This window comes from Colius striatus, chromosome 13 (assembly GCF_028858725.1).
Source record: "Colius striatus isolate bColStr4 chromosome 13, bColStr4.1.hap1, whole genome shotgun sequence".
In the NCBI taxonomy this organism is placed as follows: domain Eukaryota; kingdom Metazoa; phylum Chordata; class Aves; order Coliiformes; family Coliidae; genus Colius; species Colius striatus.
The window spans coordinates 5764195-5790809 of record NC_084771.1 but is presented as its reverse complement, the minus strand read 5'-3'; the positions used below and the strand labels follow the sequence as shown (position 1 = coordinate 5790809).

Below are 26615 nucleotides of genomic sequence, written 5' to 3'. Positions count from 1 at the left end.
TAGCCCAGGTTATACTGATTACTAGATTTATCACACATCTTGGGTTCAAAGCAGGATAGTTTACAGTCACTTCCAATGTATCGACTGACCGTATCTGTTTTAAGTTAGATGGAAGTTAGTGCTGAATGTCTGATGGAAGCACATCAGTTCCTATTAGCACATAAACTGATTAAAAATTGGTGTCAAATTATTTACATCTGCCATGGAAAACGCAAAGAAGAAATCAAGGAAAGCATTAAAGAAAAAAAAAAGTATAGTAAATCACTACTCAGAGAACTGAAGGCTTGTGATTTATCAATACCTGAAGCTGGCAAAACCAATTAAGACTTAACATATAACATTTTCTGCAAAAGCAAGTTAAAGCTTCTTTGCATAGAATGGAGTAGAAACTTCATTGCAGATCCACAGTCTAAAAGAGAAGACTACTACTTCATCACACTTTCAAATCTGGTAACATTTTGGCAAGCTACTTTTTATGCTTCACTGTGCAAATAATTCTGTTTACTTCCTTGCAGGTGCTGACCTGCAATTACCATACACACAGTCTCTTCTTCAGCCCTCCTACAGACTCAGTGCTTGCCTTCAACCGTCCGTTTATCATTACCATTTTGCACACAGAAATAATATGCAATGCACTGCTTGCTCACAACACAATGTAGTTCTGTGAGATAAAGGAGGGAGCAGCTGCAGTCTGACAACACAGTGTGGCAAGCAGTCTATTTACATATAGTTCTGTGTTTATTTATGGAATCACAGTACATAAACACATGTTCTACTTATACATGAGCATAACTTATATATAATTTATGAAATATTTGACCAATCTTTACTCATTACAAAAGAAGCAGCAAAACTAGAACGTTACACACAGGCAAAGAAATTGTATTTTTCTGTTTCTAGCTTACTAGTTTATGCTCTTCATACATGATAAATCACTAAGCTCTCACCCAGTGAAAAGGCTGCTAGTTTCTCAGTGTTTAAAAATAAAGATATCATTATCCTTGCCTGTGATATGCCGTTACTACAACCCAGTTATATCTTATCTGTTCACCTAAAAACTAAGACCAGACATTGTAGTATGTACATAATTAACTTCTGATCATTTGTTAATGTGATAACCTTACACCATGATTGCATTGAGACTGGCATAAGTCATTCAAAAAGAAGCCTCAATACACTTCTACAAAAACAAGTGCTCCACCAGACAGGCAGCTATGCCAGGCCTCACTGTGATCTAAAAACATCTTTATAGATTCAATAGCAACACTGGCATGATGTGACTCTCAGACATTTTAAATTACCAGGAGAACTAGCTACCTCTGGAGTGGGAGAGGTCAGATACCAGTATCTCTTATCAAGCTGGCATGCTCAGAGCTATCACGGTTAGAAACAAAAACATATCATGCTGGTATTATGGAGGTGAATGATCTTATAAAGATGATGATGTGTAGTTTCAAGATAAGATCAGGAAGTAAAGCAGCTGCTATGCAGAAACTGAACTACAGAGACTAAATACATCACCTTTTATGGGGTACTTTTGTGGGTTAAAGCTTTTTCAAGCTACTTTCAATGATTTCCTTTCAACTAGCACAAGTCTGTAAATGCAACACAGGATTATGATAGAAGCTGTTTGTTCCATATCAACTAAGCTGTCAGTCAGATGAGCTATCTGATTTTACATGATGTCATTGATTCAAGGAGATCTGAACCCCATCTATGCTCAAACTGGAGAGAAATAAGAATTAGCATTATCTTGTGTTCTTACTTCCAGAAGCTAAGACATTGAGGGACAGTTGTGAAGAGACTTGTGATTTCTTACAAGTTCTCAAACACTGCTGTTGGGATGGTGGTAGAGAAAATATCTTGAAAACAATAAGTACACTCCATTCAGAAATAATGTATTTACCATCCATTTCTCCAAGAATGGTACAGCATGAAGAAAACAGAAGCAAGGCATCTCAAAGTTCTTGTTTAGGATCAACTTTAAGGATATGGTTCTACTACAGATAAAGCTCTGACATAAAATATAAACATACATATAAAAATCAGGACAGTAAAGGTTCAGACCTTTATTGTCCTGATGATGCCTTCTTTTCATTGCAGAGCTGCTCAAGTATTAGTGCTGCTGAACCAGCTGAAAAATCAAGGATGCAGTTTCACAAGGTGTTCTGAGCAAAATTACCAGTTTAACACTGCTAAAAATAGGACATATCTCTCCCTTCTCTCCTGCTCCCTGTTCCACTCACATGTCCTCTTTTGCAGTGGTTTTGCTGCATAATGATGTCAAACAACATCTCAAATTATTAAAAGTGGCATCAGAGTAACTCACAAAACAGTAAGTGAGCTACACTGGCTTACTTTGTGATTACACAACTGTCAGTTTGGTATAAAAGGAATAACCAAGCACTTGGCTGGAGAGAAAGAGGCCAGAGCTCAGCATTTCAGGAGCAGAGTGTTGTCATCTTCACCCAGATGTCATGTGAAACTACAGCACTCTGTATACAAACTACAGCACTCTATATACAACATCTCCATGATCAAGCTGGCTGCATGGTCACAGTGTTAGGGTATGTTCAAAGGAGAAAGCAGGCATGCACAGCCCAGACATACTGTCATATTCAGCCAGTGAATTCTCATTCTAAACCAGCCACTGAAAGAGGCAATCCCATCATTCCTCTTTATTCACCCATAGATGCCCCAACCCCATCCTCATATTTGGCCAACTAACTTGAGGAAATGACTCTGCGAGAGGGACCTGGCTGGAGTTCTTGTGGTCAGCAAGTTGAACATGAGTCAGTAATGTGTCCTCATGGGCCAGAAGGCCAATGGCATCCTGGGGGGCATTAAGAATAGTGAGCCCAGCAGGTCAAGGCAAGTTGTCCTTCTCCTCTACTCTGCCCTGGTGAAGCCACATCTGGAATACTGTGTCCAATTCTGGACTCCCCAGTTCAAGGACGATATAGAAGTTCTGGAGAGGGTCCAGAGGATGGCTACCAAGATGATGAGGGGACTGGAACTTCTCTCTTATGAGAAAAAGGCTCTGATACCTGGGACTGTTCAGCCTGGAGAACAGAAGACTGAGAAGGATCTTAACACTTAGAAATACCCAAAGGGCAGGTGTTGAGAGGATGGGGCCAGTCTTTTTTCTGTAGTGCCCAGTGACAGGAGAAGGGGTAACAGGCATAAGCTGGAACACAAGAGCTTCCACTGGAGCATGAGGAGAAAACAGTGAAGTCTCCCTCTCTGAAGGTTTTTAAAACCCTCTTGGATGCATTTCTATGCAACTGGATCTAGATTTACCTGCTTTAGCAGGAGAGTTGGACTAGATGATTTCTAGAGGTCCTTTCCAATACCTGCTACTCTGTGATTCTGTGACTGAGGGTAAAGGCTTCATTTTTTTTCTCCTTCAACTTTAGTCCCCTTCAATTCCCTATCTGGTTCATCACGCAGCCTCAAAATCACGCAGAGAAAACCAAGGTAAGAATGAAAACCAGACAGATATGTCAACCTTTGGCAGGATCAATTTAAGCCACTTGCTGAAATATGGTGCAAGCCAAAAATACCAATACCAAAAATATCACACACCTGCTTACCTCATTTTAAAGTTAAGAGCTCATCCACACTGTGACATTAGAAAATAAGGGCAGGTGCAACTTCACAATAACACAGACTGACTTTATTTCACTCCAAAGTAAGAATAATTTCTCATGCTTGTACCCTACTCCAGACATAGCTAATAAAGTATGGCCACATTGTCTCTCTCATCACTATCTTCCCAACTTTTGTGCTTTATTGAATCTAAAGGCAAAATTACCTCTGCCTTGATAAAGGTTTTTGTTACTGATTTTAACTTTTACTGGAAAGCTATATTAGAAATGGGCCAGGCCATATAATAATGAGCTTTATTTGGTTCAACAGGTACAACAAATAAAGCAGGAAGTATACTGCTACGCACATTACTCACTACCATCTCTAGACACAAACATCAGTCCTGTTTTGATGACAAAACCTAATACAAGTTCACATCTCATCACTGTCTTATTGAAACCCTGTAGTTGGATTGAGTGCCACAAAAACCCCACAAGGAATACTGCAAAGTCAGTTACAACTGAATTTGTCCACATTCACTACTGGCAAATCTACACAGATCCTCAAGGTAAGAAAAATATCTTCACTGTAAAACAATTACATATTGGACAAGACTGCTCTGGGACATGATGGAATCTACCTCATAGGAAATATTCAAGACTAGGCTTCATCATGCCCTGGATAACCTAATCTATGGCCCTGCTTGCCACAGAAGCCTGGACCAGATGATGTCCAGAAGCCCCTTTTGAGCTAAATTTCTCTATAATTTGATAGTTCTACATATAGCTTTCTCACTTCCTCTCCCAGCCTCCTTTCATACCCCATTACTTTCTGCTAGGCTTTCAATCAGACTCTATTGTAAGATCCACAAAATGTCAGCAGTAGAGATATATTCACTTCTACAACAGTTTTCTTTGTAAGCACAACTCCTCACACCTACTCAAATGTAGAAATCTCACTTTCATTTCTTAAGACCTGTTCATCATCACTACAAAGTATTCCAAGCAAAAGATTTTTTTCTTTATGCTTTCATTCCCCAGACTGTTTCCATCCAGAATGCAAAATTTCTGCAAAGAGGTTTTAAAGAATTAAATGTTTATAGCGTATAGTCCATTGAGTGACACGTATTCTCTGAGAAGGAAATAAGATTCTTGCTGCAATCTCCTGTAGTCAACAATCCTTAAAAAAAAAATCAAGTTATTAAAAATTAACAACAGAACCTGACAAGATTGTGAGGAGAGCTCTTCCACAATTATCCTGAATGAAAGCACCCCAAGAAAATGTAAACTGAATTTTACAAAAGACAAAATAAAGGATTTGATAAAGAGATGTCAAAATGATTCACCAAGCACAGTAGACAGAAACAGAAAGTAATAGTTGGTGAACATCCTCGTTGCTCAATTCCTTCCATAAGATGCTATTGTTACCTGCAATAAATCTGCATAAATTCATTACTGTACTGGCTGCCAGTTATATTTTTCATCAGTTTCATATATAAAACAAGCATTGCCTTACCACGTCTTCTTTTCCTGAAGTAACACTCTTGGTGATTCATATTTATCATTTGTCTTGGACACTGCCCAATAGTTTAACATTTTCAAGAAATCTAGGCACGTACTACTACATGTCCCAATTAGGGGAGGATAGCTTGTAGCAAATAGCATTGATATCTGCATAGACCAGAGGTGCTCAGTAGTGTACCTGAAGTATGACATACAGCATCCACAGCTTTACAAATACACCTATGTCAACAACACATCTAAAATAAAAACATTAATTCTCGAGTTCATGCTGACACCAGATACTGTGGTTATTCTTTTTAAGCAGCCATGATGTCCTTTAGTAGGTCAAACAGTTAATTAGTCAGACAACTCAATAGTATAAATGATGTCACTTACCAAGTTATGTGACTGGGGAAAAGCATATTTTGTTAGGACTTCAAATATATCTCTTCTACTGTGCCCTTCTTGTTTTAATGCAAACCGTAAATTTCTCATATCCTACAACAAAGGTAATATCTCTTAAGTGAACCAAAGCAGTACAATACATTTATCTCATGTACAAATGCTATATTATACACTAAACATGATTTAGAAGCTGTTTGCAACACACCTCAAACCACTGTGAATGTTCAGTTTTATTTCTTACCCCATAAAATAGAATAGAGCATAAGAATTCTACAAATAAAGCAGTATCATGTTCTGTGTGGTGCAAATGGTGCTTTGGCATAAAGCCATCAGAAATAACTGTATGTGATTCACTAAAAAGGTCTCACGGGCTATGGAATGTTTGCAGGGTGGGAGTTACACTGTTTCCAAAATGAAAATTTGCCAACAATCTGTCTAGACTACATTGTCCCAAGCTATTTTCTCATCACTAACATCAAAAATAAGCAATCTGCACATTATCTACTAAGAATCAGATGTGTACACATTAATGAGTGAAATACAGCATCCTGAATTATCCACTGGGAACTCCCCAATAACCGTATTTTTCACAGCAACATAATTTCTTTGTTGAGACTAAGGAAACAGGTAGCTGCTACACAAACCTTCCACCGCCTTTACAGCTTGCAAAACACCCATCTGAGGTGTTCCTCAAAGGTTTGAGATTATAAAAAAATTACTTTTAGAACAAATGAAACAATGAAGGATAATGCCCAAAAATAAGAGTACTGTGCAAAACTTCTTGTCAATTAGTGATTCAGAAAGGAAGACCAATCCCTCTCTCCTTGCATAGAGTACAGCTAAAGAGCCCTTTATACAAAAGCCATTTCCCTCTCCAGTTCCAGAAAACTCTTTAATTCACCTGTGAATATGTCTTTTTACATTCCTATAAATAGGTACATGGTAAGAAAAGGAGTCTCTAGATTTCATTTCCTATTGAATTGTTGGAAAGTCTTACTTTACAGGTTATGTCTAATCCATAAGAGTTCTCTCCTCTGCTTGAAGCTCCTCCCATTTTTTCAATCCTTGAAATTACACCCAATGGAACATTCAATACCACAACTGGATCCTACAAGGGAATTTTGAAAAAGGAAAAGATTAACATGAAAAAAGGAATTCAGCAAAATACTCTTGTGCCTTCTAGAATAGAAGAGACACAAAATACACACAGGAAGCAAGAGTTTTGCATGTGAGGCTTCCCTTCCAACACATTATGAAGTCTGTACAGTCACTCTACAGCCTTGAACATCATCTGCTTTAACATGCAACAAAAATACTTCACACTTAATATGGTAGGCAGGGGAAAAAAAAGGTGGAAACACACTAAAAAGGTGCCTTCTGCTACACTCTTCCAACTACCTTGCTAGACTGTTTTTTTGATATATGGAATTAAGTAGAAGAAAACAAAAGCCATTCCTAGTAGAGCTAGCTGCAACCAGAAAGACCTCAGTTCAATAGTCTGATAGAGTTCAACAGTTAAAAAAAATAACATATGAAACAGATAAACACATTTTATTCTCTTTTATGTTGCTGCTTATCTTACTCTCCCCTCCCATGTGAGGTTCTATTGATCAAAGTAGTTTTCTTTTCCATCAGTAAGGACAATCAAAATCATGGTTTACTGATAGCCATTTTAAGAACTATTGCACAATATCAGCTGCTGCCCTTGCTCTAACACAGAGTAGGTGTAAAGGGAATAGCTATCAAAAAAACTCCAATAGGCAAAAGTATCAATTCAGTGTGATCAAACTGTAACTTCACCAGGCAAAAATCACACTTTTACAAACATGTTTAACTTTACAAAACTTCAGTTTTTATACAGACTTCTCAGTGGTAGAAAGCAAATGACTGTTTAGTCATTACACAATTCAGATATGGTTATTACAAATGTTACAGGTCATTTCAAGTAAAAAGCCTCCCATGCAATTCCACAAACATACATATGCCAAAATTACAAGAACAGAATTGGTCACAAAATAAATCAAAAGCAGTGGGAGTGAAGGGAAAGGAGTTTAAAGCCAACTCATCCCACAGAAGTAATTGTGGCATATTACTCACATTTTCCACACTTCTTAGGTACAGCCTGTAGTTTGTGATGTACACTCTTCCTTTAACAGGGCCGTTAAACGGACACATGTAAATAACTTCCTTGTCTGTAAGAAATGCAGCATTTCTTAAAAGATTGCTAAAAGAAAAAAATTAGAGCTAAGGACAGTGTCAGTTAAGTAACAGTAAAATAAAGAGAGCTGCACTCTTAAGAGCCACTCCAAGAGAGGAATTAATTTAACAAATAATACATCTGAATTTTGTCCACTCTAAGAAAATGTGAAAGTTTCATATACTAAAACTTGCCCAAATTAAATCAGCACATTTCAGTAAGCCTTCCCTAGTTACACTTGCATTGTTCTCAGCAATACATAGGAGAGGGCAGGACTCTGAATAGTGAGTACATTTAAGTCATCTCTGTGATTCCTGAACCAGCCCACTCACTATTTCAGAACAAACACATTCTTCTGTTGATACTGTTACATCTTTCAGTGCTCCATAAGCAATTTTGACTTAAAGTATGTAGTTCAGGTTAGAAAATGTTTAGGGAACTCATCACATTACATTTCAACTTAAGGCAATCAAATACAGCAGGGCTAGCAGCATTGTTTCAATAAGGACAGTAACAAAACGAGTACTAACACATACTACTCAAAGAAGAAAATTTAACTGAAGCAATGCCTTTAAAGACTTAAGTGAAGCATTACAAACTATTCATTTCTTTAGCCCAATCTATTTATCTGCCTTCCACAACAAGCACCCTCCTTCCAGTGTGCTGCTTCAAAGCACCAACAATTTTCATAAGGATCATATCAAGCATTCATCTTTGTCCCACACCCTCTCCCTCGTGTCTTCCCCACAACTTCCCTCATTCAGAGCATAACTACTTCCTCTGAATCACCACTTTGGTTTCACATCAGCCAATCTAGTTTCCAAACCCACCTAACAAATCCTCAGGCATGAGGGGGAAGGAGAAGCTTCACAAATAGAAGCCACACAACTTCCAGTTGCGTTCTGATGCTTCAACACTAACTTCCATGAGTGGAAGGCTCCACTCCAGGAAGGATCTCCATCAAACGAGAAACATTGTACACAATACATTCACCTTCCTTATGCTACAACATCACTGCCTGGAAAGGCTAAGAATTGCATACTAGCTACGTGCATGTCGTGCTGTGTCAAGGAAGTGTAAGACTGTACTTACACAGTTTGAGCTAAGGTTCCACACTACTTAACAAAATATCAATACACAGTGAATAAATGCACATAGAATCCTGACTTTGGAAAGTTTGGAGGGGCTCTCATCACTAGACATCCACTACTCAGGCTGTAGATAAAATTGAGACATTTTAACATACAATTTCTTTGTTTCCAAGGATTTGTGATGTGTGGAAATCAAGATTTAAAAAACTTACAAGGTTATTTGTGATAAGTGGTAAGAAGTCTCTATCACATTTAAAAATTTCATGACATTTTAGCCTGTCTTACCCCTGCCTCCAGCCTCAACCAGTCCAAATTATGTAACAATCCAGTAGATTACACGTATATGCCAGACTCCTAAACATCCACTGCATTGGGCAGCTATTTAGCTTCATACCTGTAACTCTAGTCTCTCCTGGCAGACGAGGTATTTCTTCATTTTGTTCCCAGTTAGTTCCATCTTTTAGAGTCTAAAGAAAGGGAAAGACAACAGTATATCATATTTTATTTACAATTTCTTCAAGTTCCAGATTAAAAAAATATCTTAAAGGTAATTTCTGCATGAAAAAGAACAGATTTCTTCACAAGAGAAATCAGTAAAATGAACCAAACAAAGACACATCCCCCTATCCTAAACTGCAACTGAGTATTTAAAGATAGAATAGATCTGAAATAGAAGCACATCTTAGTTTTTCTCCTTCTAAAAGAATAAATAATGATAGCTGCATTAAATTGAAATTAGGTTTCTGTACAGAAGATTCTCTGAGAATTTAGTGATTTAATTTCCCAAGTATGTTGGACTTGGAAGAACAAATCAACTGAAAGCACTGAAGCTACGTACTCACAACTATTGTATACAACCTACTCACTTGTGATGTTCCCACATTCAGTAGTTTTAAACAATGATTAACAGAAAATAATCTTCGTGTTTGAATAAAATGCTAGAAAAGCTAAATAAAACCTTAGTTTCTCTTTTCTTGCACCAAGGTTAAACTTTCTTTAGCCACGCAGCATCAAAAAGCAGAAGGGAATGCCATTTAGATTGCCTTAATGTATTTCCCACTACAGATGAACATTTTAAAACTGAGCCAGATAAACACCACAAGGTATCACTTATCAACTGTAGTATAGAATCTTTCTGCAGCATCCTAGTGCCAATATGTTTCCAGAACACCACAGAATACCTCAACATGGAAAGCAAGGGTAAGTATAACAACTGATTTTAAGGAAGCTCTCATAACTTGTGATACAGAGAATATTTCACTCATCTGCTCTGGAAGTCACATAAATATCATGGGTCACTGCAGTAGAATTTTAGTAATAAAAAGGAATGGATACATTCCAGAAAAAAAAGTAATTCAAATACATATTTTTCTACCCAAATACGGTAAATAATGATCCCTGCAGCTCCTGACAAAAAACATGGGAAGAAGTTACACTCACCCTTTTACTCGAGGAACTCTCCAAGGAGTTTGAATTGTATTTAGGTGTTGATGATGAAGCCATACCGGGTATCTGATGAGAAAGCACAAATTGGAGACTTTAACTTCCTCCTGGACTACATACTATTGACAGGAGAGTTTTTAGACTTTGGAGGTCCACAGGTAGACATCAAGAGCTTCCAAGAACGTTTTGCAAGTTACTACTAACTTAAAAGATTGCACGATGCCTTATAATTAAGGGTTACCTTTTAAAAGCATTCAAATCGAACACGAAAATCATTGCTAGCTCTGGGACTGTGTCTTATTATAAGGAATATTCTGACTCAAGCTGTATTTTGGAATTCAGCTGTTTGCATACTATTATTAGTTCGGTCAACAGACACTAGAGTGCTTGTTTTAAGTGACAAGATACACATTATGAAACGCAACCTATTTGGAGCGTTTGTTTTAAGACTTCATTTAAGAAAACAGGAAGCTATAAAATCATTGCACAGCTCTTGAAGTCACAAGCATGTCAGTACACTCAAGTGTTTCACGTTAGAAAAAACAGGGAGAGAAGGAAAAAGCTGCAGTTCCATATTACTTCTACTTTTGAAGACAATCCCCCATTTCCTAAAGTGAAGCTTCAGTTAGCACACCAGAAGGGGGAGTGTCCAGCCTTCTGGTCTGCAACAGCCTCGACATGCTTACAGGAAAAGCATTTTATTGGGGTTTTTTTTCAATGGTATTGATCAGAGACAGAAACGTGTGACACAGGATTCATCTTCCTAATCATTTCCTGACACTGCACAAGGGATCTCTAGAATCAACACTAGAAAAACAACTCATAGTTGAAGCTACTCCAAACAGTATGTTTGTATCAAACTGTGCATCTCTTTCACTAGATACATGCCCTTCATCCAGCCAATCTGACATCCTACAGTGACCCTGAAGAGCTTTTGTTTGGTTGGGGGAGAGGTGATTATAGACTACATCACCTTTGTTTCTATTTCATAGATGAAACATTGGAGCCTTAAACAAGCACTTTCCGTCCCCTCTCAACATTGAAAAACACTTGCAGGGATCTCTGCATCATGACAAATCACCCCATGCTCCTGCGTAACAGTGGGCTGGCAGTGATACTACCACAGTCCTGCACAAACGATTACACTGCAAGATCCAAAACATTTACAAGTTGCTGTAACAATATGGGAATGTCTCTGTGCAGGAAGAAGGAAGGAAACCACAATCTGAAGTTCTACAGGTTTGTTACCCCTTTAGAATGTCCAAACCTTCCACATCTCATAAAGAAAACTTGGGAAACTTGACACTGTGTTTAAAATTGTACCATTCAGTGCTATAGCTTATTAGTGTAAAAATCAAGCTGAAAAATGAAGAGAAATGCTTTTGAATGCTGCAAAGCCTGTATGACTGTGTCACACAAAAGTATTACTTCTTATCTGGGTCTCAGCCTTCTCCAGACACTGACACAGAGGGCTCCTGAACTGATTTTAACACAATGTCAACAATTTAAATGAAAAGCTATTATCAATCAACGTTAAATCACTGTTCTTTCCAACCGTTCTCCACAGAAAAACTATTGCAACACTGGAGATTGTTTTGACTATCAAATTTGGAAGATTTAGAGAAGGTATTTTCACAGTTTTCCTTCCTTGCAATATCTTACTTATTGTAAAACGTAAGGTTGATTTCATTTTTTATATTGCTGTGTTAACTTGTGAACATCCCATATTTGTTCGGATTACTTTCCTTAGTGTACAGCAGCTTAGGTTTTCCAATAACTAGGTATTTATAAAATAAATGGCATATTTTCTCAAAAGCTTGTTTTAAAATGTTTTCCATTTTGTCTTTTATGTTTTTTGTTCATATTTTAAGCAAGAAATATCAGGTAAGACAAAGACACAAAGGAACAGCAGCCCAAATTTTTCTGTGTCAGCATAGAAAGTGGTTTTAACCAGAGTTCACATAAATTTAAACTAAGGCTGCAACTATTAGAGACAAGAGAGCATAAACAAGCCCTAGCAAAGTGACTTTTACAAGATGTGGCAACTCTGAATAGATCTACACTGCAAAATGGAAAATTTGGCTGCAGCAGGTACAGGCACATCCATCTAGCTGTTGATGTTGTAACCACAGCTACTTCTGCCAGCGCAGCCACAGAGGTCACAAGCAGCAGCAGAGGTCACACAAGCTCACTCAGGATCCTGGACACTCACCTCAACCTACTGACTAAGCTCACAAAAACAATGGCTCATTTGGACATTCCTTACACCTTTCAATACCACCTCCAGTCACAGCATACCTTTGGGAACAGTCGGAAGTGAATTAAAGCCTTCTGCTTCCTCCTTTGCTTTCTATCCTATTTCCTTCCCTTACTGCATGTTCACCAAGTTTCGGCTGAATGTAGCGTTACATAAGTTACAATTCTGCAAGAACCATCTGACCCCAGAACACTGACTGTAACTTTTCCAAACCTCCATGGAAATTAAAAGGAATAAGCAGAGATCCCTTCAGATTCTCACAAAAATATGTCTTTGTAGAAGTTGACAACAGAGCAGGACACAGCTCACCTCCCCTCCACCCTGCCACACCACTGGGCTACTTCAAACAGACCTTTGGATACCTGTTTCTGTGTATGGAAGTTTACTTCATATAAAACTCCCTGAACCCTCCATGAAACTCATTGCTTTAAACATGCTTTACAGTGAGGATGAATTCACTCAATGACTTCAATTTCTATAGGGTATTTAATTCTAAAATCACAACCAATTACTTTGTTTCATTTCCAACAATTCAATGGTACAAATTAGACTTGATCAGAACCAATTAAGTTGAATAAATATTGAAAGTTAAGATGTTATCTGTCAGATTTCTTTAAAAATACATCTAACATTTTCACTAAAGCCAATGCAAGTTATTTCATCAGCATATAAGTGGAAGAACTCTTTTAATGTTACCTAAATTTCACTTTGAAATCCAATCATGCTTGAAAACACAAATACACCAATAAGCACATTTACTACTACTCACTTTTCCCTGGTTTCTGTAAGTAAACTCTGGTCAAGTAATTAAACTTTACACTACAGAACACCCATCAGACACTTTTTAGATCAGTGTCCACTTTTGGACCCCTGTACAAGACAAGGATTTCTAAACTGCTGTGAGCTCAGCAGAGAGTCAGCAAGAGGACCAGGACCACCAGCACCTGCCCTATAATGCGAGGCTGAGACAGCTGGGAGTGGTTCAGCCTGAAGAAGACACAGCTTCAGTGGGACCTCAAAGCTACCCACCAGTAACTCTGAGGTGGTTACAGACAGAACCAGGGTCCTCAAAGTGGTGAGTGATGAGAGGACAACACAGAATGGGAACTGAAACAAACTAGATTCCAGCTTGATTTAAGGATAAAAAAACTCCACTTGTGCACTGGAAGGGAAGTCAGGTAGGGAAAACAAGGCCCAGAGAAGTTGCAGTCTCCTGAAGTCCTTTCCAACTTGAATTATTCTATGCTTCTGTGATCTTCAGGCAACAAGACAAGATTAAGTTCTTATTTAAAACTACCCATAAAAATAAACACATCCTTAAAGAAATGGACTCCTCTATATCAAAACAGGTTTTCAAAAACATTTAAAGTGAATATGCAATATTTCCATTTATAACATTATTTCTCTTTCTGACAAATTGGTAGAAGCAGCTTCTGGCAACCTCCCAAAGTAATACTGCCATGAACAATTCAAAAACATACTCCATCACAGTCTTAAAATAGCTACAACTCTCATTATCATGGTGCAGCAGTAGACCTTCTACAGGGAAAGGACTTTTCCAGGGAAAAAAAATCTTGCAAGTACTTTTCCACTGCAAACAGATTTTATTCCTCAGTATCACCACAAGTACTTCTGTATTTGCACAGACATTGAAAACCATACACACCTCACATTTGTCAGCAGTTGAAGTACAATTACTCTGCAAATTTAAAACAAATCAGACAACTTTGTTTATGATATTCTGCAATTACAAAAAGTTGAACGTTTTTCCCTGAACCCAGAACAGCAAGGAGACAAAGCCATTTTACCGGATTTAACTTGAACTAATAAACAAAGGTTTGTTAAAGTTTCCAGAACTTAATATAGTAACAGTACCAAGAAACATAGGCTCCACAGATCTTACAATAACAATTAAACTACTCGGGATCTGTATTTTCATTAAAGATGATATTTATACTTGTGTTTCCTAGGATTCATGGGAATGGAAGCACAACAGCATTTGAAAGGGCAGGCACTCAAGGCCAGAATTTAGGAAGTTAATTCAAGAATTCTGTCTGATCCGTTTTTTATGAATAAATGCTGATAAATGCAAGCATATGCCCATACACAAAACATGAATAAACTTCAGAACATGTAGGTAAGCTTTTGAGGATTAAGAAACCTAAAATGACCAGCTACTCTTTCCTAAGGTTCTTCACTGCCAACAGCTTAGACTATGTGTGCATTGCATCTTAGAAAGACCACCAAGACTATCATAAGCCTCATTTAGATTGACAACAGCCTAGTGAAACTAGTTCTCATTGTTTGTGAGCCAGGAACAAATCAAAGCTCATTGACATTTTGCTGGTCCTTTTAAGGCTTCATTCACACCAGAATCCCACCAAATAATTAGTTGCTATTCTATAACCAAGCCATGATTGCATCAATCCAAAAATCTTTCCCCGTGTAAAGAACCAGTTTGTACCCAGACACAATGTAATCTGCATCCTCTTGGGGATTACTACCACAAACACCTGAGACCATATAAACTGCATCAAGTAATTTGTGAGCACTGTTGTCTATGTATTTACTATTTTTGACCCTCCCTCATTGGATTAAAACTTTAGGGGAAAAAAAGCTTTCAGATTTGTACCTCCGTCAATCACTTGGAGCAAAATCAAGTTTGATAACACATAATATAAAATAAAGTTTTCAACTTTTATAGCCTATGCTGTTCAATATGTTAATCTGGAAAGACTGAGGAAATTAAACTGCTCAAATACTATACATATATGACATTTACAGCACATACTGAGTAAGAGGTAAACATGATGAAAAAAATTAGTGACACCTATTATTAAACAGTTTTCTTTGGTTTGGGTTTTGGGTTTTTTTGTCTATGTATACATCCATATGTTAAAAAAATGTAACAGTAACTGGATAAGCATGAGAACTACTTGTTTTTACCATAATCAGAACAAACAACATGGCAAAAATGAACAACAAAAAGTTCTACTGAACATTTTCTGGAAGCATTCCAATTTCTGTCACACATCAAGAGCCACAACATAGGATAATGCCAACGTTCTCAAAATCCTGCTCCAGATAATAGATTTATGCAAGAATTTAAAATATAAATCTGTGCATCTCCAAGACCTCTCCTAAAAATACACTTACAACACTTACTAAGGCATGTCATCTGCTGTCATAGTAATTCAGAAAACAATTACAACCCCTCAGTTAGTTATAACTGGACAATTACATGACACTTGAAAGTGATCAGTGCATGGGGTTCATCATTGGAGACATGCAAGGCATCTGCCAGTCTAGATAAAATTATTTTCATAGTTAGACTCGATAGAAAATAAAGAATTAATGGAAAGAGAATAAAAAAATAGTATTAGTAAAAAAATGTTCACTGCTTTTGAGAAGTAAGTGTAAGCTAGAGCAGGTATGTATGCACCCTCACTTAAACAGAAAATGCAAAAAAGAAAAAGCAGCTTTACAGTGACATGGTATGCTGCTGTAACACACAGATTGTAGAGTTTCATTTGGTACAGTAACAGCCTACACAGTATGAATACATTGCCTTGTGGTTCCCAAAATAAAATTAAAAGCATAAAATAGAAAGTTCTAAAAACAAAACCACATCTGTCAGCACCATGACTGCACAGAAGAGATAACACGTAATACAGAGGTTTTCAGAAATAACATATAAAACAGAGCAGAACTCCAGGAATTTCTAAGACAGTAGTAAAATTAAGCCAAGACAACCATGAAGGGAGAAGAAAAAGTACTTTACTCTTAAGTATGAAGCAGAAAGGAACATAAATCTTATTAATATATATACGGAAAAACATCAGTCCTGAAGAGTCGAGCCAACAACAGCATCTAAGTTATCCTATCAGAGTCACCAAAATAAGCATCTGCATCTGTAATAGCAGTAAATAAACATTTAATTTAATGAAGTCAAGAGTAATTATGCATCTCATTAAAAGTTAATAAAAATTTAGAATTGGATATAAAGATATACAGGGATACAGAAGAGTCACAAGAAAGATCTACAGCAATGAAGCCACTTTTCCAGTCATGAGCTGTCCCTAACCAAATAACACTAACCAACTAAAAAGAAACACAGTGAGATCACAACCAATTAATCAAGTCCATAGAAATAAACACATCTCTTTCACACTCAGTTTAAAAGGTTACAAAGGAACTATACTCAATAATGGAAATGAAAATAAAGAAGCAGAAGTTAACAAAAAGTAGCATATGGCAGAGTATTCCAGTTTCAAACAGATAAAGCTAAAAAACACCCCACACCAAAAAAAACCCACCACAAATATTTACTTGTATTTATTTCTAAAGGAAATAAATAGATATATATTCATGTCCTGCAACAGTAAAAGGTACCAATGCAGCAGGGCTTTAGAAGCAAAATTATTTTTTTTTAAAAAAAAAAAAGACAGAATACTTTGGGTTGGAAGAGACTTTTAAGGGTCTTCTAGCCCAATCCCCCTGAAGTAAGTATTGATACCTTCCGCTAGACCAAGTTACTCAGAGCATCATCTAACCTGACCTTGAATGTTTCCAGGGATGGAGAAACTATCATCTCTCTAGGAAACTTGTTCCAGTGTTTCCCCATTCTCAGTGGAAAAAATGTTTTCCTTACATCTAGTCTACAGCCATCCTCTTTCAGATTAAAACCATTGCCCCTTGTCCCGCTGCAACATTTCCCAATACCCCCCTTTAAGTACTGAAAGGCTACAGTAAGGTCTCCCAAAAGTCTTCTCTTCTCCAGCCTGAACAACCCCAACTCTCTCAGCCTGTCCTCATAGCTGAGGGTGTTCCATCCTGCTCATCATTAATCATTAAGATGTTGCTTGTGCTCCCTGACCCAATCAGTTCAGACTACTTAACTGAAACACAGATTTCCACTAAAAGCACTGACATCAAAAACATGCCTAGAGCAGCACCAATTCGGACATCAAAGTTACAAGTACCAACTTGTGGTCAGCAGCAGTTACCTGTCACTTGTTATGCAAATGATGGCAAACAGAAAGGAAGAAAAGTGACTTACCTGTGAGACAAGTATCATTTAAACAGGAAAAGGAAGAGGCCCTATTAAACTATTTACAAGAGCACTCATGACTGCATACCATCAGAGTTCAAGGGCAAATGCCACTCATGATCTACACCAACAAACTAACCACCTTTGCATATCAAGTCATAAGCTTCTACCTGCACTTACTCTACAGCAGATCTTTGGAGTCAATGTACATTACTACATCATGATACCTCCTATCTCTTCTTTACCACTGTAGTTACAAGGTATAAAATCTTTCCAAGTGTAGTGTTACTTGAAAGTGTTACTTTCCTCATGTGGATCTTCATGATTCTACTGATTTGAGACTGGATTATGCCACTAGTGGGTCTTGTCCTTTAATGTCTAAATTATCTTCCCCATTTCCACGTGCTTACTAAATCTAGATTTTCAAGGGAAATCACATGAGCTTTGTCTTTTAAGGCCTTCTAAATTCAAGTCATAACTGGAACACAAAAAGCATGTCAGCAGTACAAGCCTAAAAGAGATTCTGTGCATGCAAAATGCACGCTAGTATTTGCCCTTCTGCACTGAAGTTTAAGTCAGATAACTGAAACCATCAATAACGCATTACAAAATAAATAATCTGTATCCTACAAAAAACCCCAAACCCAACCCTTGCAATCTGGAGCTACCTGTTTGCTAAACACCAATTCTTCACCAGGCTTCCTGTCTTTAAAAAAAATGCATTCCAGAATCCCTGGTGTTGCCAACTTTCTGCCAGACTGTGAGCAGCAAGCTGTACAACTCCACACAGACTGCTGAATTTGTTTGCAAAGAATCAAAACAGCCCCTCTTCCCCCCAAAAAAGGCATTCTCTTGTTCCCTAATGTGCCCTGTATTTAAAAGGGCAAGTCATTGTCCCCCAGGGACTCAGTTGGAGCAAGTGCAAATGAACAAAAGTTCACAGTGATTGCTAATTCAGTAGACAAATTAGCAGTGCACCAGTTGCCTGGCCACTCCTATTTCATAGGCTTATTAGTAACTTTGAAGATCCTAGAAGGAGGACCTTGCACTGACAAAAAATATTATCCTGACAAGGAAGTTGTACAAATGGTAGCAAGCAGCAACAGCCTGGCAGAAAGTGTGGCAAATTTCTTCCCAGTGCTACCAGCTCCTATGCATTTCTGTGTGGATGTTTCTTCATAATGACCAAAATCTTGTAGCTTGTAAACGGAAGCCAGGTATTGAATAAATAACAGCTGGAGAGAGTACAAAACCTCCAGTTCTGTCTTGGTTTATATTTTTCCTGCCTCTATTTGAAGGTTTTCTTTTACTGTCTTTTCTATTGGAATTTGACCCCCAATCCTACTTTCAAAGTAAATCACAACTTCCAACAAGACCTAATTATAATTAGAAAAAGTAATGTTACAGACTTTTATCAACTCAATTGCTTCCTCCTTTCAAAGTATATTGAAAATGTAGCTTCTGGTGATATCCCTGTCTTTTGTCTCGGCAAGGTTTCTTGTAAGAGTATTACAAGCCCTCTACAAAGAGAGATGATACAGTGTGACATGTGCCATCATGGACACTAAGTAACTTATCTGCTGATGGACTCTGATCTGTTAGTTAGGTATTTCTTATGCTTTAACAAGGAGTATGCAGTACTCTCACATAGTAACAAAGAAAAGCAGCACCTACTGCAGTTGTAATAAATACAGTTATTTGCTAAGGCCTGTTTGCTAGCAATTGTCAGAGGTCTCTTCCTTTTAATTTACATTACAAGTTATTTCTGTTCACTTGTACTCACTTATTGCTTCTCCTGCATTTGCTCCATGCAGAATATTGTTCTCTTGCCACAATTATATTTTGTCCTTTTTCTTAATATCTACTCTGGCGACTGAGTTCTAAAGTGGAGGTTCCATAGAGCAGATCAAAGAAAGTAGTAGCTTTCTCTCTATGCACATAGCCCTGTACAGCAAGTAGCTGTTAAAATTAGCTAGATTAGGTGGCATGACAAGAGTGGAGGTTTTTTCAGGAACCATTTGTCATATTACCTCTAGAATCAGCACTATATCTGTAGGAAACCTATGCCTGAAGGCTCATCCGTGGCTTTCTAAACCCACCCAGTCTATTTTCTCTACTTTGCATCCCCTGCAGGGAATGTATACCTCCCACATTGTCAAAAGCTGATGTGGTTGACAGGAAAGCCTATGGGATAGCAAATACAGCTTCAAAGTTTTCTATTAAGAAAGCCTTCAGTTGCTCTCTGCTCATTCTTCTTGAAAGATATCCCCTTAGGCCACTGTAGTTCTATTGCTAAAGATTTAACTGATGAATCCACAAGAGAAATGGAAATTGTATCTGTTACATAATGATATACTGTTTAAAAAAAAAAAAAGACACTGTAACGATTAAAATGACATCCTCTACTCAGGCTCCCCTCCAACCTTCCTTTGAGAACACTTACAAGCAATGCATCAGACCCATCTTCTTCCAGCTCCTGTGTTTACTTCCTTCTATCACTACATGAACTGGTCCTCTGAATACACACATTATCACAAAGGAAGTATCACTCTGAATCTTGTTTAAAAAGATGTAGACTAAGGACTAAGATGAAGTCATCCCCAAACTGTCTTTGCTTCAATCCCTACAAAAGGCAAGGCTGGGACCTTCCTGCCTAAGTCATCCATGGGGCAGCACAACACTTTTGAGTGTGCTCTCTTTCCAGGATCAGTCAGGGGCTTTGCCAGGCACAGAAGTTTGATACTTCTGTATTTGCCTATTATGTTATGCATTACTGAGTCCAGCCACATCACACAGAGCCTGTTGCACAGTCTTTCCTTCCATTATACACAACAATCCAACAGAAAGGTTCCACATCAATTACTTAGATTTTGTTGAAAAACACACACCCCATCTTACATAAAAGTGTACCCCAGTCAGCTCAAAAACACTTACTTTTTGTTTTCTCTTTTTCAGAATCCTTGAGGTTTAACAAGTCATTTCAGTCGTAGGAAATATAAAGACGCACACTTCAACATGAGGAGATGACAGTGTGTTCATTCCTTCAGCTTTCAAACATCATCTGACTTTTGTGCTGTGGCTGACCCCTGGCAGCAATGGAACAGGTAGGAAGACATTGTTAGCACTGCCATTATACATCAGTGGACATTATTTTTTAAAATACTTCAGAAAGGAAGCAAAACTGCAGAACAGTTGTTACTAAAAACATTCTGGAGAAAGGAAACAGGACTACTTCTTTTTATGTTGTATCTTGTGTCAGGAGGTTTGGCGTCAAGTAGTTGGAATTGAGAATATTTACTTTTCTAAAACTTAAAATATATGGTTTTGAAATTATTATAATGTGGAAGTTAACCATGCTTATACCCCTAGGTATTTGGGCATCTTCCTGCACACAGCTAAGCTTTTCCTCTCTCAGCCCTTCTCAGACAATAATATCACTTTCTGTTTCTTTTCCCAAATACATTCAGGAATGATGTTCACATGACAGCTGCTGTGTAACTTGGCAAAGTCAGAAGATTAGACCATGAAACAAAACTTACTTTTACCAGACTCAAGTTCTTAGGAAAAATAAGTACATGGTCTCCTTTAAAAGAGCACACACAATATTAAAGATTTACAGTTGCTCTTATTAAATTAGTCTTGCATTCTAAATTATCTATTGTTAGTTAACACTGTAAACTCTACATACCAGGAACACATTAACAACAGAGCTCTGCTCAACCTCCATGATGCTACATGCCTGTCTCTTAGCCAAGTGTGTCCTTTGGAAGTCTCCTTCTGACTAAGCATAGAATGATAAACAAGGCAAAACGGGAAAACTCAGTATTTTATGGAAACCATCCCTTGTGACATCTGCCACATAATGAAGCTACATATAGACCCAAAAACTCTGTGTGTTAAGGCTCGTCGCACTTATCAGCTTTGTTAATAACTGTACAGCCTAACTATATTAACCACCTACACCACAAATTAACATTAAAAAGAAAACTATACCAGGAAAGAAGTTCTGGTTTTGCACAGTGCTAATCCTGTACCATAAGAGATCTGCCTTTCAAATCTGGTCAATGATAAACAAATATAAGACTACAATCAAATGAGTACAATCCTGCTCCAAAATAGGTATTAAGCAGTAAAGACAAGGTACTTTTCAAACATATACCATTTTGATTAGTACCTACTGTGACTAGCTGATCTACAGGCCAACTGCAAACACTTCACATCTATACAACTTGAAAACTGAATTTCCCTACACTACTTTGAAGGAAAAGGGGTCTTTTTACAGAAAGAAGCTAATAGCCTTCCTACATTCCTAACTACATAGGTATCTAAAAAAAAAAGACACAAACCAAACCACAGAACATCAATCACACAAAGCAAGAATTACACTTTTGGACTATGACACAAAGACCAGCAAGCAGAAACAAAGAGCCATTCTTGTTTTAAATCAACTAAAAACGTTTGCTCTTAAATGGAAGGTTTCAGCTTTTCAGCCATGTAGACCAAAGTAAGTCACATGCTTCCCAACAACACTTAAGCCAGTCACAAACGAACATTACAGAGTCTGAAAGCAAATCAAGCACTCAGAATATTTTCACGTTACAGGAGAGAACTTCTTTTCACAGGAAAGGTAAAAATTACAGTTCAAAGGTGTCTTTACTAAGCCATGACGCTGAGCACAGCGCTTCAACAACGTCTGGCTTCCAGCTTGATTCTGCACATCAGGGCGTGAGTCAGGAGAAGTCGAACAGCAACAAACAGCCCCCTTAGCCAGGTCCCACCGGCCGCAGGTGAGTCCCGGCGGCCGGGGACGAAGGGCTCCCAAAGAGCTCGCGGCGGCAAGGGAAGGCCTTCACAAAAGCCTCCAGCGACCCTCAGACCACCCCGGGCAGGCGAGCGGGCAGGCGGCGGGGGACGGGAGTCCTGAGGGAAGGAGGCTGGGCTGGAGGGAAGGCCCGGGCCGGCGGCACCTCCCGCCTGAGCGTACCAGCAGGGGGGGGACAGGAAAGCGAGGAAAGGGAGCCCCGGCGCGGGGTGGCGGGGGTGCGTGCGGTGACGGCCGCAGAGCCCGTCGGGGCGGCCGCGCTGCTCGGGCCGCCCCGGTCCCGCCGACACTCACCGTCACCGTCGCGGGCCCCAGTGCGGCGCTCCCCGCCCGGCGCGGGCCCGCCTCGCCCGCTCACGTGACGAGCCCCACCCCGCGCCGCCGCCCCGGGGCCTGCCGGGAGCTGTAGGCCATGGCGGCGCTGGGCCTGCCGGGAGTTGTAGTCCCAGAGGAGGGCGGTGCTGGCGGGGGCGGGGACGCGGCGGGGGGCGGTCCGCGGGGCCTCGGCGCCCGGCACCGCCGAGCCGTGAGGCGGGGGGCGGCCCGCGGGGCCTCGGCGCCCGGCACCGCCGAGCCGTGAGGCGGGGGGCGGCCCGCGGGGCCTCGGCGCCCGGCACCGCCGAGCCGTGAGGCGGGGGGCGGCCCGCGGGGCCTCGGCGCCCGGCACTGCCGAGCTATGAGGCCCCGAGGGGGCGGCCGCGGAAACAGAGGGGAGGGCAACACGGGACATGCGTCCGGCGTAGCTCGGATCCAGTTGATCGATGGGTGGTTAATAATCAGCCCGGCGGTGGCAGCCGGCTGGATGCTCCCTGGCTGGAAGCCACAACTGGTAAGACATAAAAGAATTGGTGATGCAGGTGCCAGGAGAGTTATTCGTAGAAGGGCTTTAAAATAAGCCGTGTATGAAAGGTCCATTCCTGCCGTGCAGAGCAGCCGCCTGCATCTGGAGCGCAAGGTGGTGGCTGAGGGGCCTTTGCCTGATGCCACGTGCTCTCAGAAAAGGGGATTTGTGATATTATAAAACAGTTTTGATGTTATAAAACGTCTTTTTGAGTTACAGAGCGACTGTGTCCAGCTTCTCTGGTAGTGTGGCTGGCCCTAACTAGGGATAATCCCTATCTGTCAGTGGAGGGGCAGTGCCTCTCCTTGCTCTCAGGGCTGGATACCACAGAAGAGCTGGTCAAATTAAAAAATGAAGAAAACAATACAAACCAAAAGTAACCTTGTGCTCCATCATGATCCCAAGCGATTAGTAGCTTCATATATGGCCTAACTGAGTAACAGGACCAGTGACAGGACAACAGGTAATGGACATAAGCTGGTACACAAAAAGTTCTACTTAAAACACAAGCAACACCAGCTTTAAGGATGAGGTAGCCCTGGCACAGGCTGCCCAGGGAGGGTGTGGAGGCTCCTTCCCTGGAGGTTTCCAAACCTGCTTGGACACGTTCTTGTATGACCTGATCGAGGTGACTCTGGTTTAGCAGGGGGTTGGACTGGATGATCTGTAGAGGTCCCTTCCAACCCCAGCCATTCTGTGATTCTACGATTCTATGAAACCAAGTCTTGCAGCTGGGGCAGTGCCTGCCTCATGCCAGTGTGGTGCTGGCACCAGCTCCTTTGGGAGGAAGATCATCACCTGCCAGTTTGCAAGTGTTGTAACAACAACCGTCTCCCCTGCTTCTCCTTAGCTTCCTGAAAAAGTTTTTATCAATTTTAATTTTAGCAGTCATTTGTTGTCCATGAACCAATAGCTACACCATCTGCAGAGCTAACTTTGAACTCAAGATGCCTTGGGGTGCTCTATGCATTTGTACCAGACATGATGTACTTTCAGAAAGAGCCACAAGGCAGTCATTTTTAAATTAATTTTATTTTTAGGTGTTTCCTTTATTATCAGTCTTTTACATCTGGAATTCCAAAAACTTTAGGTAACCAAACCCAAATCCCACAAGGGAATTGGGCTGGTGCTTCTTATGATGAAAAAAAAAATGTTTCTAGAATATTTTTCTACAATAAGCATGGAACTGTGTGTGTTCCATTAATGAGCATCAGAAGCCAGCAGTGAGTAAAAGAATATGAAATGTTAGTCCACATCCCTCACACAGTCTTGTCTGTTGGCTTCTGACATAATCCTTTCAGTGAAAACAACCTAGAAAAATCACTGATGCAATTTTGAAGTCTGCTTTGGTTCCAGTGTGGTATTTGTAAGTGTAAATCATAACTCAGTGTATTGGTACATTTATATCTATAGGTGTGCAGCTATTGGTCTACATCTACGTGTATGTATACAGACAGAGGATCCTTCTTATCTCATCATTCACTCAAGGTTTCATTCAGATCACATTTTAAATCTCTTTTCTGACACTGAAAACTAGAAACACTTTTTTTGGGCCTTATTTCTAGCACTTCATGGCTCAGATAACTAAAAGTGCTCTCCATATATCCTCTCATAAACTTCTTTCCATTGATTTTGTCCTAGAGGTTTTCCAACCTGGCTTATTGCATTTCTTCAATTGTATTTGGCCCCTTGCATTTCTGGAAAAAAAAAATCTCAAACAGCCCCTTGCACATATCACCTTTCATGGACACGATTATTATTCCACCCTAATCTCTCAATGCAGTACCCTCCACGCTTGTTCCATGACTGTCCTTTCCCTTGTTTTTTTTCTCCTACATTTCTAACCCACCTATCAGCAGATCTTTAGGGCCTTTTTCTTATGTGCCTTCCAGCTTCCAGCAGGCATTAAACAGGCCTTTCCCCTTGGGTCATTCTAGTCACTCTATGTTTTATCCCCAGATAATGTGTACTACAACTGCAGTTCAAACAACAATTTCCACTTGGATTTTTCACAACTCTGCCTCTCCACTGCAAACTGGCATGCTTTCCTAAACTACCTGGCTTGGGTCTCTGTTACCTCCTTATGATTGTTCAATGGGACTTTACCTCTTGCTGCACAGTCACAAACACCCCATGAGTCCCACACCTGCATGGTCAGATGCCCAAAGATGACATGAAATGGAAGAAACGTTCTTGGAGTCACCTGACTGGTGATTCACCTGGTGGTTATTTGGATCTGCAAGAGCATAGGTTATAAAGTTTTTGTGTGAGAGTGGGGTTTCTGGGGTGTTTGGGCTGTGTCTGTACTTCCAAGCCTGTTCCTCGTCCTTTTGTGTTGCAGCATATGGTGCCTGGGTCATAATCAGCCCAGACGGTGCACAAATACTCCAGCCTCCAATCCCTGGGCCATCTGGATAAAAACCAGTTAATTGACAACCCTAATGTTATTTTAAGCTCAGTACAGTTAAAACAGTGTCGAATCTTCTCCCACAAGACTCTGTCTATTACACTATTATCTGCCTGTACGTAATCATCTTTGACTCAGACCTTTCCCTAGCCCTTTATGCTCAGACTATGTCTAAATCTGTCCATATAGCTAAACTCCCATCTTTTCAAATCTCAATTACGGCAATATCCTTTCCTTTGGCCTTGGAAAATATAACCTTGTCTTGTTCCTGCTTACTGAGAATGCTGTTACAAAGACCATTTTTCTTACTCTGTCATTTTCACCGTGTTGTTCTTCTCTTTTCATCTCTGTGCTGGCTTAGCCTACTCCATCATGTCACTCCTTACCTACATGTCTTCACTTCGGAAGGCCTCGGTAGCCTAACCTCACCTTACCTGCCATTTCCATTCACTGCTGTGATCTAACTGCAGCTCCACTCAGCCAATTTCTACTGCCCACTTGCAGTACCTTTAAGGAAGTCCTTTTGTGCATTCTTTTGGCTGCCTTTTATTTCTAAGGATCCTACAAACAGCTCAGAGTGATTGATTTCTGTAATGTTTCTTTAAGACTTTTCATTCCTGTGTAGTGTCCAACACAGGGTCACGTTTCTTTGTGCTGCCTCTCCTGCCTTGTGTTCCTCAGTTCTCCCATTTCCTGCTCGGTAAAGCTCTCAAGGCAGGACTCTCCTTTGTGTGGATTCTGATCCATAACAGCATCTCATATTACTATGGTAGTACAAATAGTAAATACACTGAGATGTCAGGGAGAACCTAGGTATTATGAGATGGAAAACAACAAAGTGTAATTTGGGAGCATAACTGCACCTGATAATAATATTAACTTCTTTTCCTACTCATTTGGAGAGTATTAGGACAAAACTAAGTGGAGATGGACAGTCTGCATCTTTAAATCAAGCCCATAGGTCAAGTCAGAGATGATTTATATCTGGCTACCTCACAACAATTTTCACTTG

At 39.7% G+C, this 26615-nt stretch overlaps 1 protein-coding gene across 6 annotated transcripts in view; it reads right to left on the bottom strand.

Annotated features, from left to right (window-relative positions):
* MTM1 (myotubularin 1) overlaps nt 1-22723 on the bottom strand; it is a 42309-nt gene extending 19586 nt beyond the window's left edge. For 2 of the 6 annotated variants that reach the window (XM_062006508.1, XM_062006512.1), the window contains exons 1-7: nt 22172-22643; nt 20468-20619; nt 10224-10295; nt 9178-9250; nt 7593-7687; nt 6493-6603; nt 5487-5588 (exon numbers count right to left, since the gene is read on the bottom strand). In XM_062006508.1, coding sequence (XP_061862492.1) covers nt 5487-5588; nt 6493-6603; nt 7593-7687; nt 9178-9250; nt 10224-10286 — 444 coding nt within the window. In that variant the 5' untranslated portion in view covers nt 10287-10295; nt 20468-20619; nt 22172-22643. The other 4 variants (XM_062006509.1, XM_062006510.1, XM_062006511.1 and 1 more) reach the window with 4 other exon arrangements.
* Between the last annotated feature and the right edge of the window lie 3892 nt (nt 22724-26615).